Source organism: Hippoglossus hippoglossus, chromosome 19, assembly GCF_009819705.1.
Source record: "Hippoglossus hippoglossus isolate fHipHip1 chromosome 19, fHipHip1.pri, whole genome shotgun sequence".
NCBI classification, from domain to species: Eukaryota; Metazoa; Chordata; class Actinopteri; order Pleuronectiformes; family Pleuronectidae; genus Hippoglossus; species Hippoglossus hippoglossus.
In genome coordinates, this window is record NC_047169.1 from 10,150,432 (window position 1) to 10,168,057 (window position 17,626).

A 17,626-nucleotide genomic window follows, 5' to 3' on the forward strand; every position below is an offset into this window, starting at 1 on the left:
TCACAAAGCATTGAACTTTTTGGGGTTCCCCTGGAAAACAGTTCCTTTTGATTCCATTTCAATTTACAGCAGTTATTTCTGTATTTGCATATTACTGGACTAGAGTTGGAGCATTAATGTAATACTGTACCGTATTTGGTCTTAAATGCCACCAAGCTCCACAGGGAACAATAATGACACATTTTCATGTACAAAGCGATGCAAACTTTATTTTACAGTTTTATACTGCAAACATTTTTACATACATTCATCCAAGCATTCATTAGCATTCATTAGCATTTTGGGGGCAGCGAAAGTAAACCATTTCCCTTCTTTGTTTTTTTTTTTATTCCTCAGTTTTTCTCTTTCATACAGAAGCCAGAAGGAAGCAGACAGGAAATGAGAGAAAACAGGAATCAGCATTACTAGCTTCACAAACAGAGAGAAGGAAGGACAGGAACCTGGAGATACAAGCCTGATCCTGGAAGATACACACACACACACACCTAAGGCATCAATAGAAAAAATCCATTCACTACTCTGTAATAAAAAATATGTAAACTGCAACCATCCAAATTGTGTCCTGAATGTGTAAAGGGTCAGACTAGCTGTCTGTCAGACACATGATCTCCTGTAGCATTCCTCGCGATGGGAGCGTGTATCCCGAATTACTCCTCCTCTATCAGCGCCCAGGCCTCTTCAGCTTTCATGTAATACTGGTTCGCCAACCTGCCTTTCATGGCGGCCATGGCAGCTTCTGCTGCTTCTGTAAACAGATCACCTGCAGGGAGAGATGATGGCGATGATGAGATGATGTGAGAGGCGATTACGGAGGCAGTGATAATATTTGCATCAGATAATAGTTTTTCGTGAGGTACACAGAAGAAACACTTAACAGATACAATTAGAATGAGGATGGTGATAATGTACATGTTTCCTGCTGTTAACCAATCCCTTGAACAGACAAAAAACAACAATGACTTAAAGCCAATGCTAAGTCTGATATATCTTATTCCTCTATGCCGGAGAGCTCCATCGTTGTCCATATTGGGACTTTATTCTTGTAATATTACTACACAAAATCAAATTTTCCCCTTTAAGTGGCTCTAATACTCCGTCGTAAAAGAGAGTATTTAGCCATGTTGGGGAGAAATAATGAACTGTATCTGTTGTGATTCCATCTGTCTACAGCACCACGCTCATTTCTAGACATCACAGGGCGAGTGTTCAATAATATGGATTTCAGTATAATATTCCTTTAAAACATAAGGGTATGCTCTGTATATTAACACAGTGAGGTCTGTCGAGCCAGCGTGGCGTCCAACCTGCTCTCTGTGGGTCTGCGGTGAGGTTGTGGCCTCCCTCGTGGTACATCTCTCCGACTCTGGCCAGCATCAGGTAGCGAGGCTCATCCTGTGTCCCATCAAACTCTCCCCCCTCGTCACAGTCCGTCGTCTTCAATGCACTGTCATACCAGCGAATCGCTTCACCCCAATCCTGCTTTCTGAAATTTAGAGAAAGAGATTAAACAAAACAGAAACATCAAAAATCTTTCAGCCTTAATTTTACCTTGCCCTAAAAAAGTCCCACCAGGGGGCAGCATAATCATGACTGTAGGACAAGGACTTCTCATATTTCTAACTCAAACTGGTTCATCTGCTGAAAACAAGCTTCACTGACCTGTCAGCGGACAGATTGACTCCTGAATCAAAGGCTCTGGCCACAATAATCATTGCGGATCTGTCACCAGCCTCAGCCGCCAGCAGGAGATACTTGAAACCTTTCATCCTGTTTCCTGCGCTATCCTGCCAACAGCACAACAATGTTAGAACACACAGGAGCACACAAAACCACAGTCAAATCAGCTGGAGAATTGTACCTCCAGCTCCATGTCTGGCAGTATGTGATGGGGCAGCTGCAGATAGCACAGGCCCAGGGCAATGATGGCCTCCAGCTCTCCACACAGGGAGGCTCTGTCCAGGTGGAACATGGCCGAGTCCTGATCCCACTGCTCGTCCTTCTCACAGAAGCGACCGGCTTCGTGGTACCGCACCATGCCCAGGTGGACCTGTGCAGGAGGAAAGAGATCCAGTATATGTTCGACGTATGAAACTGCTAAAAAAGCACAACCTTTAATAAGCTACGGTACGGTTACCATCAAGAATAAAAACACCTGTTAATGCAAGACATAGTCCTGCTCGTATCTGTCATCTTTATTAAAATCTAAATCATCCAATGTGATGGTTTATTTCTCACCTTTCCAAGAATTGACTGGCCGATCGTTTTCTGCAGCAGAGTGTTGAGTCGCTCCACCTCAGTGGAAACGCACGACGGTCGGTGGACGTGAGCACGAGACGAATGGTAGACGCTCCACTTCTCCTCTGTCAGCTGGGCACAGCCACACAGCAGAGATATGAGAAGGAGAAAATAAAGGGAGAGTGTAACCATCTGTTCTCCACCACAGTAATCTGAAAACTAATTATATGATGCCAGGTAGATTAAGTGCAAATTGAAAAGATTCAATAAGTACAAAAATCACACTCCACTCTCAGGGGTGTACCCATCCAGAAAAAAGTGCTTTAATTCTAGAAGGCATAGATCAGCTTTTTGCCCAGAGCTGGAAGAGTGCACCCCTGCAGGCCTGTCAATCAGCAAATGCAAAAATCATGTGAAGCATGAGAACACACACACACACAGACACACACACAGACACACACACAAAGTTATTATGGCGTGAATCATGAGCAAAGCTGGTGAAACAGAGGTAGATGGTGTTTCGGTTCCAAATCTCATTTTTTATTTCTCTCTATTTTGCTTCTTGTGTTTGTTCACTAAATCGAATAAAGAGCAGAGGGAACATGGCTCGCATCTGAATTTTGAGAATCATGCTTGATAAGTTTTCGGCAAAGATAGCTCTTGATAGCAATAACAATGCACAGGGCTGCAAGACGAACCGCCCGAGCTTTCGAATCTCCATGCAAGTAATCACCCATTCGTTGTCAGGGTTGAATGAATTTAGGTATGCGGAGGCTCTTGGAGGAGCTACCACCTTCCACTGGTGAGGGAGGACACAGAGCAGGAGGAGGTCGATTAGTGGGAAGATGAGGAACGAATTTCATTGTTAAAAAAAGAAAGGATGAGGGAAGAAAGGTGGGATGGCAAAGTGAGGAAAAGATGAGGAAAATTCAAGGCGGTTTACGATTGAGGCGGGGATGAGGTTTTAGACACTGATGACTCTACGTTTGTTTACCCGTCTGACACTGTCCTCGTCCGACTCGGAATAATATCTGTTGTATCGATGATGAGCCTACGTGGTGATACAACATGCATTACAGAGGCTACTGTCAGAAGATCCAACAGTTATCTGAACTTAATGTGGACAAGAAGAAAAGGTTAACAGCTGCTCAGACGACCGAACGACAACGAAGACTGAGCTATGTACAGCAACAAGAAAAGACCTACATGTCAGTCAGTGTAAATAAGTGTTCAAATGGAGACGTCAGGACAGTATGTTCAAAAATGTCTCTACAGATAGGAAAACAATGTATTTCTATTTCTTAATACAATGTAGACACTAAAAATGTATTAGTCAAATGAGTTTAATACCTATTTAAACCATATTTACCATATCTAAAATATATTTCCTGACTTATTATGTTAACTTGATAACACATGTTTGTCTTTGTCAACTGAAGAGAAGCCGTTTATGTCAATAAAATAAGAGATTCCATTACTTGAAAATATCCTGCAAACAAATCCTGGAAGTTGTCTGACTGGTCCAGTAAAAACACAGTGAGGTCAAATGAAAGTCTTTACCCCGTCTACGTGGTCACTTGGATCGCCTTCACTCCTCCTCTCGCTGGGGTATCCGCTGTCACCGCCGCTATCCGATTCCTACAGACGGAAAAAAAATATAAATAAAGTCGGTGCAGTGACTCGTGTGGGTGCAGCCCAGAGCTGCCTACCTTTAAAAAAAGACGATGAGGTAAGTTATTGTGCACACGGTGCCTCGCAATAAAAGTGTTGCTTCTGTATTTGAGCTTTAAATCCAAACCCTAACCCTTCAGATTTGAGTCCTAAACTACAGCAATTTGGTCATAAGAGAATGTTTGTCAAAATGTGGCACAGTGTTATTTGTCCCGTTCACCTTATGTTACTCACCTTATGTTCGCCTGTGTTGTTGTTACCGAATCTTTCATGTTCATTCATTCCAGTAAAAGATAAGCCTGTTAGAACGCAGATATTTGCATATTTACAGCGTGAACACCACTCTTCACTACATGAAACATACTATAACAAATGCACATTATGTATTGATGACGTCACGCCCGTACCAACAGGCGACTTGCCCATTGTTCCAGATACAGCTATCGGAGATGAGAGGATGAGAGGCGAGCAGGGGACCGAGTCCACGTCACTCGTGCTGTCGTCTGCAGAGGACGTCTCAGAGAGGCGGGACAACAGCTGAGTTCCTGACATGGTGCGAACACGGGGGGAACCGCAAGGCTCCTCGCAGCCTCTCAGCACCGTCTGGGCTGACCGCTGGAGGAAAACAAGATGAAACTGCTCTTGAGGAGATTAAAGCAAGCAGGTGATAATGAAGATAACGCAAAGTAGTTATAATATTCTTATGAGAGTGAGCGTGTGCAGGAGAGCTGTGCAGGAGAGCTGCAGTACATTTTCTAATTTCATTTAATTTATTCATGAGGACAAAGCACATTAATCATCATTTTTGTAAAGGTGCCAGTGTTACCAAGCTGGTTAATTCTAATTATAATCCTTTTGAGATAATAATGCATATTTAACATATGGTAAATTTAACAAATACAATAAAATTCACTCCTATTTCCCCCCATTTTTGTCACTATAACTATATGTTTTTCGTTATCTACCCTGATGTAATGCTGACTTCTGGCCCTGTCTGTCTTTCCTTAGGGTTATAAACATGTTCAATTTACGAGCAGTTTGTTGGTGCAGTCCAGCTGGGATTTCTCTGCAGGTGAGAGGTCAAAGGGCATCAGGCCCATGCTCTTGCAGATCTTGTTACACAGGTGGGAGTGGAAGAACAGCGCCATGCCTCGCACACCTGGAACACAGGTACATTATGGTCGGATGCGATATCTCTTTCAGCATCTGTCAAAAAGCTTCTTTAACCGTTCACATGACAGAAAAACTGACAGAACCAAACCTAGATTTCCATCTCCGAAGTCAGTCCCCTTCTCGGTGTGAATCTGAGGGTCAGTGTAGAGATCCCCGACACCCTGGATGTCCACCACGATCAGCTGGTGTCCCGACCGCTCGAAGCTGAAGTGACTAAAAGCCTGGTGGATACAGAAGGGAACGAATGATTGAGATTAAGTGATTGTTAGTTGAACATGTATCAAGATCCGAGGGGGTGACATCACTCACCTGCGGGGTGAGTCTGATGTTGTCGTCCCTCACAAAGCCAGAGTTGGAGTTGTATTTGATGTATTTGCCCTCAATGTAGTGTTCCAGGTGGAACACAGGTTTGCCTGGTCTGTCCGTCATCTCCACCGCACACATCTGCATGATGTCCACCTGAGGTTTACAAGGAGATCAACAGTCAGTCACTCACTCACACATGGACCTTCGAATCAAGGGCTGAAAGATCAATGGTTAAAATAAAATAATCTATGATCATCTGTTGCATAACTAAATCTCAGATTAAAGTATTTTCCGTTATCAAATGAAAGATAAAGGATTGTGCAGCCATGCGCTCTGAATGCTTTCAAAGGATCATAGCAGATTTTATTCATATTGTCTGGTCCCATTAACGAGTCAGCATCAGCATAACAGCAAACGTTTGTCCTGCACCTGTTTGGGAGGTCGGTGTCGGTTGTACTCCTCCCCCCAGAGTTTGGCCTCCATCTGCAGCCTGACGTCCTCAAAGTAAACCTTTCTGTCCACCGCCTCCATGTAACTCTTGGCCACGTAGTTCGATGCCGACTTCCAGTTGCTGCTATGCGAGAAATTAGACAATTTTTTCCTGGAGGGAAATGAAATAAAAGTTAGAATTCACAGTAGAGAGCAGCTTTTAAATTAACCCTTCATTTATTCACAGTAGGCAGCTGAAATTGCACATAGGGGTGGAATTTTTTTTTCCATCAACTGGATCTAAACTCAGATCTGCCCAACATGACCCCAGATAAAAACAGCTGCAAACGCACGTGTTCAAATCCTTCAGGGAAAACAAACCACATTTCACATGTGAAGATTTATTTTTTTAAGGGACCTAACTTGTTTGGGCTTGTTGGGGCTCGGGGTCTTTTGCCAGTCAGATTTTTCCGTGGGATACCGCAAATAGCAAACAGCTGAAATGAGGGAGATGTTGACGGATGCCTCTCATCTACATTTCCCACATAACTGAGGATTAAACATTGACAATTACACTATTATTCCTTTTTCTCGTTCGTTCTGCGACGTCATGCAGAAGCCAAAACAGGCTCAAATTCGATTCAAAACAATAAGCATCCCAACGTCTAAATTAAAGCCCTCCTGCCATCATGGACGAGTTTATGAGCTGCTTCATACTCTCTGCTCCATCTTGGGCTCATAAACTGTGGAGTCCTTTAGCGGCTCTCCTCCTGAGTCTGAGCCAGAAATGGGAGGAATGTGGACCTCCACCACTTGTAGGCCACAATCTAAGAGCTCCACACTCCTCTGCTTTGCTTACACTGACAGCCTCTGTGACTAGAACACGAGGGCAATAACCGCTGGATGAGAACTGATGAGTAGGACTTACGTTCTGAAGCACTCCCTCATCGCCCCTTTCCCGAACGGCTGCAAAAAAACAAGAGAGATAAATGAGACCAGAGACAACAGGCTGAAAGACTTTCTTGTGTACATGTGAGTTTTAAATATCGGCCTGACAGACATATTTCAAGAGGAAAAGTCGTACCTGAGTAGCCATCTTGATGTGGATCTGGTCCTGAGCCCACTCCCCTGTGATGGCATTGTACCTGTGAAGAGGAAAAGTAAATTAAGTCAAAATAAGATGAACAGTTATACTGAATAGGCTCAGTCAAATATCTTGTTCTAAAAATTATGAATTCTCTTTTTCAGCGTAAATTGTGTTTTGACTTGTCGGCTGGACAACCGGTCTTGGTCATGTTTGCCATGTTCCTGTTTGTCTTATGGGCGTTTGATTGTCACCAGCCCATTATCAGTTCTTATCATGGTGGCGTAGGACACACAAAGTTTCCTCTTTATACAGAAACAAGGAGAGAAGAGTGAAAAAGTGTGCGTGTTTTCTAGAGTGTGTTATTTGTCTCCTTTTTGTTTTGGACTGCTGGTGAAGGGAGTGAACGTGACTCATAAAATCCTATTAGGCGTGCACACTGTACATGTGCACTGGGTCAGTGTGTCTGTTTGTCTTGTTAGGGTGTGTGGCCTGAGTTAATGAATAATGCTTGAACTCTAGCTGCAGCTGCAAGTTTTCACATCTGAAACCTGAGGGCCTTTAAACAAGATTAAAATATAGTCACTCTTCCAAAGCCTGGGAACGCCGTGTACCATGACTTTCATTCCATCTAGTTCATACTGGGCCATTAGAGAGGGGAAGGGGGGTGAGGTTTCATGTGGGCAAAATTAGCACAAGAAAAAAAGAGTGTGACGGTAGATCCCAGCTCCTGACAATTCCTCCTCTCTCTGCAGTCAAGTCCCGGCTCTGTGTGTTATGTAACAAGCCTCAAACACACACACACACACACACTCACACACTCGGCCAAAGGAATCCATTTCCCTGCTGTTTTGCACAAACCCATTCCATTGTTTGTCGCTGCCTTGATGCAACGTGTCAGAACTCTGCAAGGCGTGTTTGGGTTTTTGTAAGCGGTCGCACTGAAAATATAAATATCTGAGCAGCTGTTAATCCTGCCAACAATATGAGCTGATTAAAAATAGCCATCTGTGCTTCATTTCCCCATTGAAGGGGCCCGTAATGTTTGTCAACAGACAAGAGATTAGCACCACTGACCGAGATACGAGCCAACTAGGAAGTCTAAAGTCCCTTCAGTGAAAGCTCAGGGCTAATACCAATCAGGGAATCTCTCATTCTCACCTAATGCTGAACTATGTTGCTTCCTAAACTACCCCGATACATTAAAGCTGCTCTTATCAACATTTTAATCTTAAAAATAGGTCAGATGACAAAGCGTGATGTTGGACTCTGCAGTTCCCCCATTCTCTAAGATGTTTTTTTTGTGTTTTTTAGTTCATGGTGCACACTTAGCTAAAACTACTGTTTTTCTTTTTTGTGAAAATAAGCAATTGTTTGCCAACACGGACCAACTTTATGAGGTGGTTCTCCCAATTGGCTCAAACATCAACAAACACAACTTTTGAAACGGATAAAAAGAATCCAATTAAATAAAAAGTTCAATATTATTTGAGGATTTTTCAATATGTGGTATTAAAAACATTCGCACCCAAACTGTACCTCTCATACAACAAAAAGGCCTTTTTTCAAAGTACAAAGAAGCACATGAGTAAATAATCTGCAGAGGAAAAAGTTCCATCACTGCTGTTGATTTACAGCAACACAGAGTTATTCTTACCTGTAACGAATGCAGCGTTCTGTCTCAATTTCCTCCAGATGAAACTGAGCCCAGGGGTCGGGCATGGCTTTGGCCTTTTCAATTGCATGTTTCCATGCATCCTGTCATGGTAAGGAAACTCGCAGTATTAGTATCATGTCAAAATAAGGCGAGAGTCGGTTTCCACAACAGGTTAGCCAGAATACTCAGGGGGGAAAAACACAGGGAAGCTGTTTAATGCAAAAACTGTGAAATATTGTTTGTATGACAGAGTCCATTTTGTGCCTTTTCTGCACAACATCTGTCATTTTCAGCCTTTAAGTGATGACACTATGGTCACAAATGAGGCAAATGTAAATGTCACTGTTTCTCACTGAACAGCTTCCCCTCAATCGGCTACAATGCAAATGATTTATCAACAAAACTCAGGGATGAACTAACGGCAACTTAAGCATGAAACAGTTTTTAACAGGAAATGAAAAATAAAAAAGGAGGAAGAAGGAAGGACAAATTAATGATTCTTTAAGTAGAAAGGAAGCACACATTGATTAAAAAAAAGTAAAATAAATCTAACTGTTTAATGAGCTTATCATAAAATGATACATCACACTTTAGTACAAGGCAGGAGTCTCCTATGTATTCATAATACCTTAAATATTTTACTGCCACCTTAAAATGAATGTTGTCACCCTTGCATATTCCATGGCCATCTGCAGGTCTGCCATTTAAAATAAATAACTTTCTTAGTAGGACCCTAAGAAGTGTTACTAGGAATCTAAACCTGCTGCAGTAACCCAAGCCATGCCCCCTCCCATCCCCTTATACTGCACAGCAGCACGTCTTCCTCGTGTACTGGTCTCTGTCCCGCAGGCATTCGAGACATGTTTATATTTAGAGCAAATGATATACAGTACATAAAGAGAAACATGGAGGGTGTGGTGTGGTGTTTTTGACTGGGAGGGTGTCACGTCTGTTTGTGAGGAAAAGCAAAACAAAAACAAATCCTAATTTTTGTTTGTCAACAAAAATATCACATCCCCGATGTTGGTTAGTGATGATTTATGAACTGTTAAGTGTTGAAAAAAGGAGAATGCATTGATTAGGATACACACAACACCAGCATGAAACGAGTCATGGTAAAAATAAAAATAAAAGTAGGAAAAGGATGTTAATTGCAGAGTGGAGAAGGAGAAGGGAGGTGTGGATGGTCACTGGTGAGGAGGGAGAGAAGAAAGATATAATTTAATCCGTAACGTACCCGGGCGCTCTGAGACAAAACCTTGTACGAGCGAGGTTCTGCCACTGTTTCTGTTTCATTCTAAGTAGAAAAATGGAGAAAATGTGCAGCTTTAGACGCTGTAAACAACAACACCAAACAAAAGACGTGTTTCGATGACACATAATCACATGAGGTAAGATACACTCTGTGATACTTCCTGTTCTCGTCACAGTAAAATGATGAGGTGGACATTCACATACATAGCATACACATTGGTTTGTGGGCAGATATCATGTCTCCTTATAAGGCAAAGAGCTGTTCTTGCAGCGTATTGCAGAACAAGAGTCTGTGATGGAGCCGAACCACAACTCAGTAACAGCAAATTGTTTAACTTCATATTGAGCGACAATAAAATAATCATCCAGTGCTCGATTTTTAACTGTCGCCTGACTTTACAGGTGAGCATCATCTCGCATCCCGTTGCCGGGGGCAACAGCTCACCTTGTACATGAAGCTGTTCTTAGGAAGAGAGTTTGACAGCTGCCGGCTGTACACCAGGTTCTTCAAGTAGTGACAGATTTCCACGGCGGAGTCGGCCAGGATGGGGCTGATGATCTCGTCGTCGTCATCGCTGGCGTTGGGGTCGCTCAGGGAGGATGTCCGCTGGCTGGGGGCCCCTCGTTGGACGGGGGGTCTCTTGGCGCTGCCCTCCTCCTCCATGGTGAACATCAGGTCGTCGTCCTCCATGATGTCTGCTGTCCTGCTGATGAGAGGAGGCAGGGGAGTGACTGGAAAGCGGTGCCACACAAAGAGACATTGAGGAGTTCATCTACAGCAGCCATGATGGGACCGTGTACACAACAAGCCTGCATCATGGCTGCACAACAACTTATACAATAACATAAAAAGTAATATAAATGCTGATTCAAGCAGTAAATATGAGCATCAGCATGAAAAAAAACAATTTAGCTCATAACATTGATGGTGTCCAGCATCTGTAAGCACCTTTCTGTTCTGCTGCATTGTGTTTACAGATGGTTGAAATACTATCACAACACATAACAGTCCTGTGCTGCTGCAGCCATGGATCATGTTGAGCTATGCTGCAATACAACCTCCCACTAAAGGATTAGCTTTCTGTGTGTGTTAGATACATGTATTTACAGATCAGACAGTGTATCACCATGAGGCCCAGCTTTACCCACTGTATCAGAATGTGAAACTCTCCCACTCACCTCTTCCGTCTCTCGGTTATAAACACAGGGCGTCAGTAGCTGCAGGTTCAAGTCTCCTCCCGGGACAAACCACAACACACCACACTCGGTCGGTCGGTTCTGGAGCGCCAGAGTCCACCGTCGGTCCGGGGAACGAGTGTGTGTGATCGGGACGTGGATCCACCACAGCGACCGGAGCCCGATGCACGTAGCACCTCTGACAGACACGCCCCCACCCACCGCTGCTGCTTTCAGGGCTGTCGGAAATTATGAACGAACTAACATGGGACAGGAAAAACTTCCAGTGATCGAATGCAACTAGTGCATTTAATCAAGTTGTTCTCCGACACTAATATTTCACATTGAATTTGAAATAAACTCACTCAATTTAGTTTGATTGGCATCGCATCAAATAATTGATCTGATTCTGATGTTTTGATTTGTTATGTTATGTTATGTTATGTTATGTTATGTTATGTTATGCTGTGCTATGCTATGCTATGTTTCGTTTAGCTATGCTATGATATGTCATGCTCTGTTATGATGTGTGAAATTCTCTTCCAAGTATTTGTCTAATTTGGGGGACAAAAAACTAGCAGATGTGGTTTCTGCTCTGAAACCGAAACCACATCTTTTACTATATTATTTTTTTATTTATATTATTTACATTATGCATGTATACATGCATAATGTAAATAATATAGTAAAAGATGTGGTTTCGGTTTCAGAGCAGAAACGCTTGATATTGACGGTAACGGAAGAGCATTTGAAAGCAGCACTGGCTACAGTTAGCATGTGTTAGCTAGCCTAGCGTCACATGACAAGACACCTGGTTCAAATGGAGAGCGTTAACACACGTACCGGCTACAGTACAGTTATATCTAGCAGGTTCACTATGTTGAGATCAGTCAGTGTTTGGTGGAATAACTCCTCTGTTAACTGTTAATTCGTCGATGCTACACGTGCAGCAACAAAACAGCCAATGATACAACATACACGGTCTTTAAATTACATTGTTGGTGTCACCTGTGACAACGTGGTAGCGTGGCCGAGTGGTCTAAGGCGCTGGATTTAGGCTCCAGTCATTTCGATGGCGTGGGTTCGAATCCCACCGCTGCCAATTCCTTTTGATTATTATTTATTTTTAATTCCACTCATGGACCATTAATAAGTTTATCTCTCGTGGTTCCTGCTGCACTGCCCACGCTGCGGAAACACACCATTTAATCATAGTCTTTGGATTCTGCAGGAAGGAGCAAACCGGTCTTATGTAAATGAGTCATGCACCTGTATTGTTCTTTCTACAAAAGTACAGCGTGTTTACTGATGAATTGTTTTGCATATGATCCTGTGCCAATATTATGTGGGACTGAAATAGTAAGAGGAATTACCTCATTTAGGGCTGGGTAGCAGAGTCTGGTATTAAACAGGCCCCTACGCTCCAGCCTTACATGGCCCTATATCAGAAATGTCACACAAAGTTCCAACCTCCTATTGGACTTACGTCATGGACCCAGATATTGTTTTGGGCCTTGGCATGATACGTCTGTCGAAGTGATTTCATAAATCTCAGTAAAACGTACTGCAGGAGGCTGGAGACGAATTTTGCAACACCCAAATGCCAAACAACCCCAAATGACACACATTTTAGGCCTTTTGAAGTGTGTGTCAAATGTGTTGAGTTGCCAAGCAGTTGTGATTTTCATAACTCTTGCAGGGCACGATTGAGCCCTTTTGCCAATCCCATGGACTACAAGCATTAAATATTATATTCCTATGTTTTTGAGCCCGTTAGATCACTCAGAATTGCGTGGAATGACAAAACCATCCCAAAGAGCGGATGCAGCAGTGCCATCTTGTGTCAACACATAACACAGAAACGTTTTTCAACACCACATGTTCCATGTCACTCACACTGACAGGTTGAGAAAACAGGTTTTCAGGGTTTTAAATAACATTTTCACTCATTTCAAATTCATGAAGAAACACAAATAAATTCATAGAGTGGTTTGGCCGATCTCTTATAATAACTATTACTAATAAAACAAACTCTGACAAAAGACACGGGTTTGTTAAATTTAATGCAGAGCAATTAGAAAATCCCTAAAAAATAACTATGGATATAAAGAGGTCCATGATCCAAAGTGACTTCAGTAGTTTTTATGTCCTCAAGTCTTTTTCTAGATAACATTTCTATGATCAGTCTTATTAATTAGACCTTAAATGAAACATCAGGTTTCACTGGTTCCTGAGTTTCTCCTTCAAGTGCTGAGATGCAACAAATTGCATTTTCTGGATGGCCAGCTGGGTATCTTCAGGGGAGATCCCGAGATGCCACACAGCCCGGACCGAGTTTCCAAAATGAGGGTACATGAGAACTTGCACCCCTTGTCCCAGTGCAGCCTCCTCTCCCTCGCCGACCTGGACCATGCGGGCGCAGAACTCAGCGGGACTCAAACTGGGCTCCTTCAAATAGAAACGCAGGATGTTTGTCTCCACCGCCGCCATGTCAACGGCAAATAGAGGGTCAAAGTCGAGGAGAGCTGAGCGAGGAGAAGACACAATGAAGAATTATGAGCGGGGAGCATGACGGCAGCCAGTCAATGATTACACTTTCATGAAGAAAGACATCAGCTGCTCACCCTGAGCGAAGGTTCTTGCGTTGCGGTGATCCTCCTCCAGTCGTCCCACCAAATCCAGTAAAGACACTTTTCCAGCTGCTGCTAGTACACCGGCCTGCCGCATCCCCCCACCCAGAGCTTTACGGCACCGCAACGCTCGGGCGATGAAGTCTTTGGGTCCGGCCAGCATGGTACCCACAGGGGCACCCAAACCCTGACACACACAGCAAAGAGAATGTTTTATTTTGTTTTTGTGCAAATGCTTTGTCGGTTTTTAACACATATGAATTCTCTAAAATAGAAGTATAAATTCTAGAGTCTTTGTGTTTTTCAGTCGCACCTTGGAGAGGCACACACTGACAGTGTGTGTGTGCTGCAGTATGGTGTGTGGATGCACCCCCTGGGCCACAGCGGCGTTCATCACCCTGGCTCCGTCCATGTGAACCGACAGACCGTATCTGTCCGCTAAAGCACGAACCTTGGTGATGGAAACAAAGCATCGGAAGGTGATCAAACTTGTGATGCTAAGTTATCCACTATGTGTTATTAAGGCAGGTATCTCAGAAAACAAACTCTCCCACCTCCTTCAAGAAGGTCAGAGGCAGCACACGTCCTCCCTGGATGTTGTGCGTGTTCTCCACACATATGAGGCGTGTGCGAGGGTAGTGGGGGTCAGGGTAACCGTGGCGGATCTTCGATTCCAGCTGCATCAAATCAAATGATCCATCGGGGAGCGTGGTCACCGTGGTGGCGTGGACGCCAGCCAGCTGCGTCAACACAAACATGCACGTTTAGTTCCTGCAGACGAGGGGCCCAAACTACAGAAGTGTGCTGCTCCGACAAGCTCACCTGTGCACTTCCTCCTTGCTCATAGATGTGTATGTGCGACACATCGCCCACAATCATCTCGTCGCCTCGCTCCCGACAGTGCACCATCACTGCATAATGAAAAGCGTGCACATGTATGACCATTCTGAACTCATATAAAGGGTTATACACTCTTGCCAGTAAAAGCTGGGATCACCTGCGATGAGGTTACTCATGGTTCCAGTGGGGACGAAGAGCGCGGCCTCCATCCCAAACATATCCGCTGCGATTTTTTGTAGCTCTGCAGAAATAAATCAAAAACTGTTAATGATGCCATTTCAAGTCGAATATGAATGTCGGGGGTTACAGACACTTAGATGACACCACAGGAGCAGTATGGAGGCATGTTTATGCATGTTTGTATTGGATTCGGCTGCAACACTGTTTAGGCCTGAGACTCCAAAAGTGTTTTGTGGACTCAAACACTTCACCCACCCCTCCATCGGCCTAGTGGTGAGTAGATAATGAGTGGATTTTCATTTTTCAGTGACCTATCCCTTTAATATGTTATGCAATTGAGGAGGAGTGTATAGTAGTTTATGCAGAGTTAATAAATCCTTTCAAAAGATGCACATGAACGCATCTGAAACAATGAAGTGTGACAAACTGTAAGTAATACCGTATATTGAAAGTTGTATACAAATAATAAAACATTTAGTAGTTAATAATAACAAGTTGAAAAACCGTTACTATTATATGCATATATAATTTTTTTAAATTTGTATTGTTATTGTTATTATACAGAAGTGCCATCTTGTGGCAGTACAGTTAACACATTTTAAAGACTTTCAAATGTATTTTCTTATTTTGATAATTAGTAAAACAAGAATTCAACAGATTCAAAATTTTCTAAATTCTAAACATATAGAGACATCAATCTTTTCCAGAGGTTCATGAACCATATCAGCCATAGTGACTGTTTAAAATCAAGGAAAAATGGTTTTCAATATTTATCTAGTCTAATTAAAGCACTTAAAAGTCGCAGTAAAGTATATTTGAATATTTATAAATAAGTTCTTTCAGTTAGTTACACATGAAACTCTCTTACCATTAACTGTGGGATCCTCTCCCATCACATCATCTCCGACCTCGGCCTCCGCCATGGCCTGACGCATCGCGGGCCCGGGCTTGGTCACCGTGTCGCTCCGGAGGTCCACCACCCGGACGTGGGGCGCTCCGCCCGGCCCGGGGTACCTGGGCTTCGCGGTGTTGTAGTACCCCCGGGTGGAGGAGCTCCGTCCCGGCAGAGCAGCTGCAGCATGTCGGGCCCGCTGGTTTTTACCTGAAGCGACGATCGTGCATTTTAACGAACGAAACAAGAGTCTGCAGGTGAGTGTTTTCACAGACATGATGCCGCAGGTGTCATTGAGTCTATTTGTGTTGTTCTCACATCGAACTTTGTATCGACGGCGTTGAGTCGATAACTGCAAGGACAGTTAATGGATTACCTATCAGCTGATGGACATGCACACACCAGTAAGGACCTCAAGGTGGCGCTATTATCCCAACAAAGCCAACTATACACATGCAGCAGTATCGAAATATTCCACTATGAATTTAATTATACTCCTGTCATTAGATACTTGATCATAACGGTCTCATAACAATATCATAATACATCATCATCATCATCATTATTAGTAGTAGCAGTAGTATTGTTGTTGTAGTATTATTGTTGTAGTAGTAGTAGTTTTCATATAGAGGGAGCAGCTCAAAGTAACCATTAATAATAATTGATTATTACTATTATCATTATTTTTGTTGTTTTTGTTGTGGTTGCAGATGTCATAGAGGGGGTGTGGCTCCAAGTGAAGAAACAAGAGCATGAAACCTGCAGGCAAATCAGATAAAAGTCCAAATAAGATAAGATAAGATAAGATAAGATAAGATAAGATAAGATAAGATAAGATAAGATAATCCTTTATTAGTCCCACAATGGGGAACTTTGCAGTATTACAGCAGCAAGAGTTAAAAAAGGCATCAGCAAGTAATAAGTAACACTTAAGTTTGAGAAATAGAAAAAATATTGAAATATAGTAAAATATATATGTTACCAAACTAATATTCACAGTGTAAAGACAGGAAAGAAATCCTGTGCAATGATTCAAAAGAAGTTTTAAATATCAATGGCTGAGTACAAGTGAATATGTGGAAGGTAGAAGTAACATAAGAAATATATAATAACAATAAAATAGGTGAAGGTTAGTTAAAATGGTCACATAGCCTGCATCTCTTATCTTGTGTGTGGAATTACATGGTTTTGGTGAATGGTTTAAAAAAGGCAGAGCTGCTGCCGATTTTCCTGATTGTGTAATTGTTTGCATCTTATAAACAAGTAAAACACACAGTGACGATTGACAGAAACTCATGGGATATGCTACTTCAGTATTTTAATCTACTTACATGTATGAACACATCTGGGAGAAAACAAGCAATACATTTAAATGATTTCTGCGATGAAAAAAAGCTGCTGAAGTTTCCTTTTTCATGCAAGCTTTTAAAATCTGAATGTTGGATAATAGATTCAACCTTTGGGGTGAAACTGCCATGTTCTGCAACAATTCTGTTTGTGGACCAACTGATACAAATTGTGAAATAACTGGTTTTCTGCAGCCTAACCAGCAGTTAACTTTGGTCCAAAGCCAATAAACAGCAGTGTGTCATCAGCATATCCGTGCATGTTCTCTGATAATATCATCCAAAGCAAGACTGTACAATGAACGGAAAAAAGAACTGAGGCAGCCGCCCTGAGCATCACCAAAAGGTAATTCATATTCTTATTTACATTTATTTTAATTGCATGTAAAAATCCATTTCTCTAAAGTATAGAACCCCCCCACACACACACACACACACACACACACACACACACACACACACACACACACACACACACGTGACTTTGCCACATATAAATTTGGACTTTTTGAAATGTCTATCCTTCGATACAAATCTTTGTGCAGAACACAGCAGAAGTCAAAGAAAGCAAACTGTAGACGCCCAACCTTCAAATATCCACAAATAACAGGTGAATGACCCTCGCAGTTGTTTAAGATAAAGAAAGTATTGCTCAAACTACAGTTGATCTTGATTTACTGGTATTGTTTCTTATTGATGAATAGTTGTTACTGATTTAGTCAAAGGTGTGAACATGTCTAAGAAAAAAAAGTA

At 42.5% G+C, this 17,626-nt stretch overlaps 2 protein-coding genes and 1 non-coding gene across 14 annotated transcripts; 1 reads left to right on the top strand and 2 right to left on the bottom strand.

Annotated features, from left to right (window-relative positions):
* Window positions 1–181: 181 nt before the first annotated feature.
* eef2k (eukaryotic elongation factor 2 kinase) lies at window positions 182–11,190 on the bottom strand. Of its 12 annotated transcripts, none has more exons than XM_034571279.1 (20): window positions 10,989–11,190; window positions 10,255–10,513; window positions 9,793–9,852; window positions 8,556–8,656; window positions 6,899–6,959; window positions 6,743–6,780; window positions 5,815–5,986; window positions 5,389–5,538; window positions 5,168–5,300; window positions 4,938–5,065; window positions 4,329–4,521; window positions 4,141–4,205; window positions 3,796–3,873; window positions 3,230–3,286; window positions 2,969–3,034; window positions 2,236–2,367; window positions 1,859–2,047; window positions 1,660–1,784; window positions 1,305–1,483; window positions 182–760 (listed from the first exon to the last, which is right to left on the bottom strand). In XM_034571279.1, the coding sequence occupies exons 2-20, from the start codon at window positions 10,498–10,500 to the stop codon at window positions 648–650; spliced, it is 2,286 nt and encodes a 761-aa protein (XP_034427170.1). In that variant the 5' UTR covers window positions 10,501–10,513; window positions 10,989–11,190; the 3' UTR covers window positions 182–647. The 12 variants fall into 12 exon arrangements, with proteins under 12 accessions (XP_034427170.1, XP_034427169.1, XP_034427168.1 ...); XM_034571278.1 differs by having other exon boundaries at window positions 4,314–4,521; window positions 10,255–10,516; XM_034571277.1 differs by having other exon boundaries at window positions 4,314–4,521; window positions 10,255–10,508; window positions 10,989–11,189.
* Window positions 11,191–12,005: 815 nt separating this feature from the next.
* On the top strand, window positions 12,006–12,087 carry trnal-uag. The gene has a single exon. It is a non-coding gene; the product is annotated as a tRNA-Leu (tRNA).
* Window positions 12,088–13,031: 944 nt separating this feature from the next.
* LOC117753304 (probable low-specificity L-threonine aldolase 2) lies at window positions 13,032–15,866 on the bottom strand. Its single transcript, XM_034571293.1, has 7 exons — window positions 15,504–15,866; window positions 14,613–14,696; window positions 14,438–14,526; window positions 14,170–14,355; window positions 13,929–14,066; window positions 13,610–13,802; window positions 13,032–13,510 (listed from the first exon to the last, which is right to left on the bottom strand). Exons 1-7 carry the CDS (start codon window positions 15,802–15,804, stop codon window positions 13,206–13,208), a joined length of 1,296 nt encoding a protein of 431 aa, XP_034427184.1. The 5' UTR covers window positions 15,805–15,866; the 3' UTR covers window positions 13,032–13,205.
* Window positions 15,867–17,626: the final 1,760 nt, after the last annotated feature.

What these genes read in the sequence shown, in the direction of transcription:
- eef2k (XM_034571278.1), bottom strand. Translation starts at nt 10,500, where the DNA reads ATGGAGGACGACGACCTGATGTTCACCATGGAGGAGGAGGGCAGCGCC. An exon ending in ACATCAAGATGGCTACTCAG is followed by an intron (nt 6,781 to 6,898) that starts GTACGACTTTTC and finishes GTTTTTTTGCAG; the next exon opens with CCGTTCGGGAAAGGGGCGAT. An exon ending in CAAGTGACCACGTAGACGGG is followed by an intron (nt 3,287 to 3,795) that starts GTAAAGACTTTC and finishes ATCACCACGTAG; the next exon opens with GCTCATCATCGATACAACAG.
- LOC117753304 (XM_034571293.1), bottom strand. Translation starts at nt 15,804, where the DNA reads ATGTCTGTGAAAACACTCACCTGCAGACTCTTGTTTCGTTCGTTAAAA. An exon ending in AGCAAGGAGGAAGTGCACAG is followed by an intron (nt 14,356 to 14,437) that starts GTGAGCTTGTCG and finishes GTGTTGACGCAG; the next exon opens with CTGGCTGGCGTCCACGCCAC. An exon ending in CGCAAGAACCTTCGCTCAGG is followed by an intron (nt 13,511 to 13,609) that starts GTGAGCAGCTGA and finishes CTCCTCGCTCAG; the next exon opens with CTCTCCTCGACTTTGACCCT.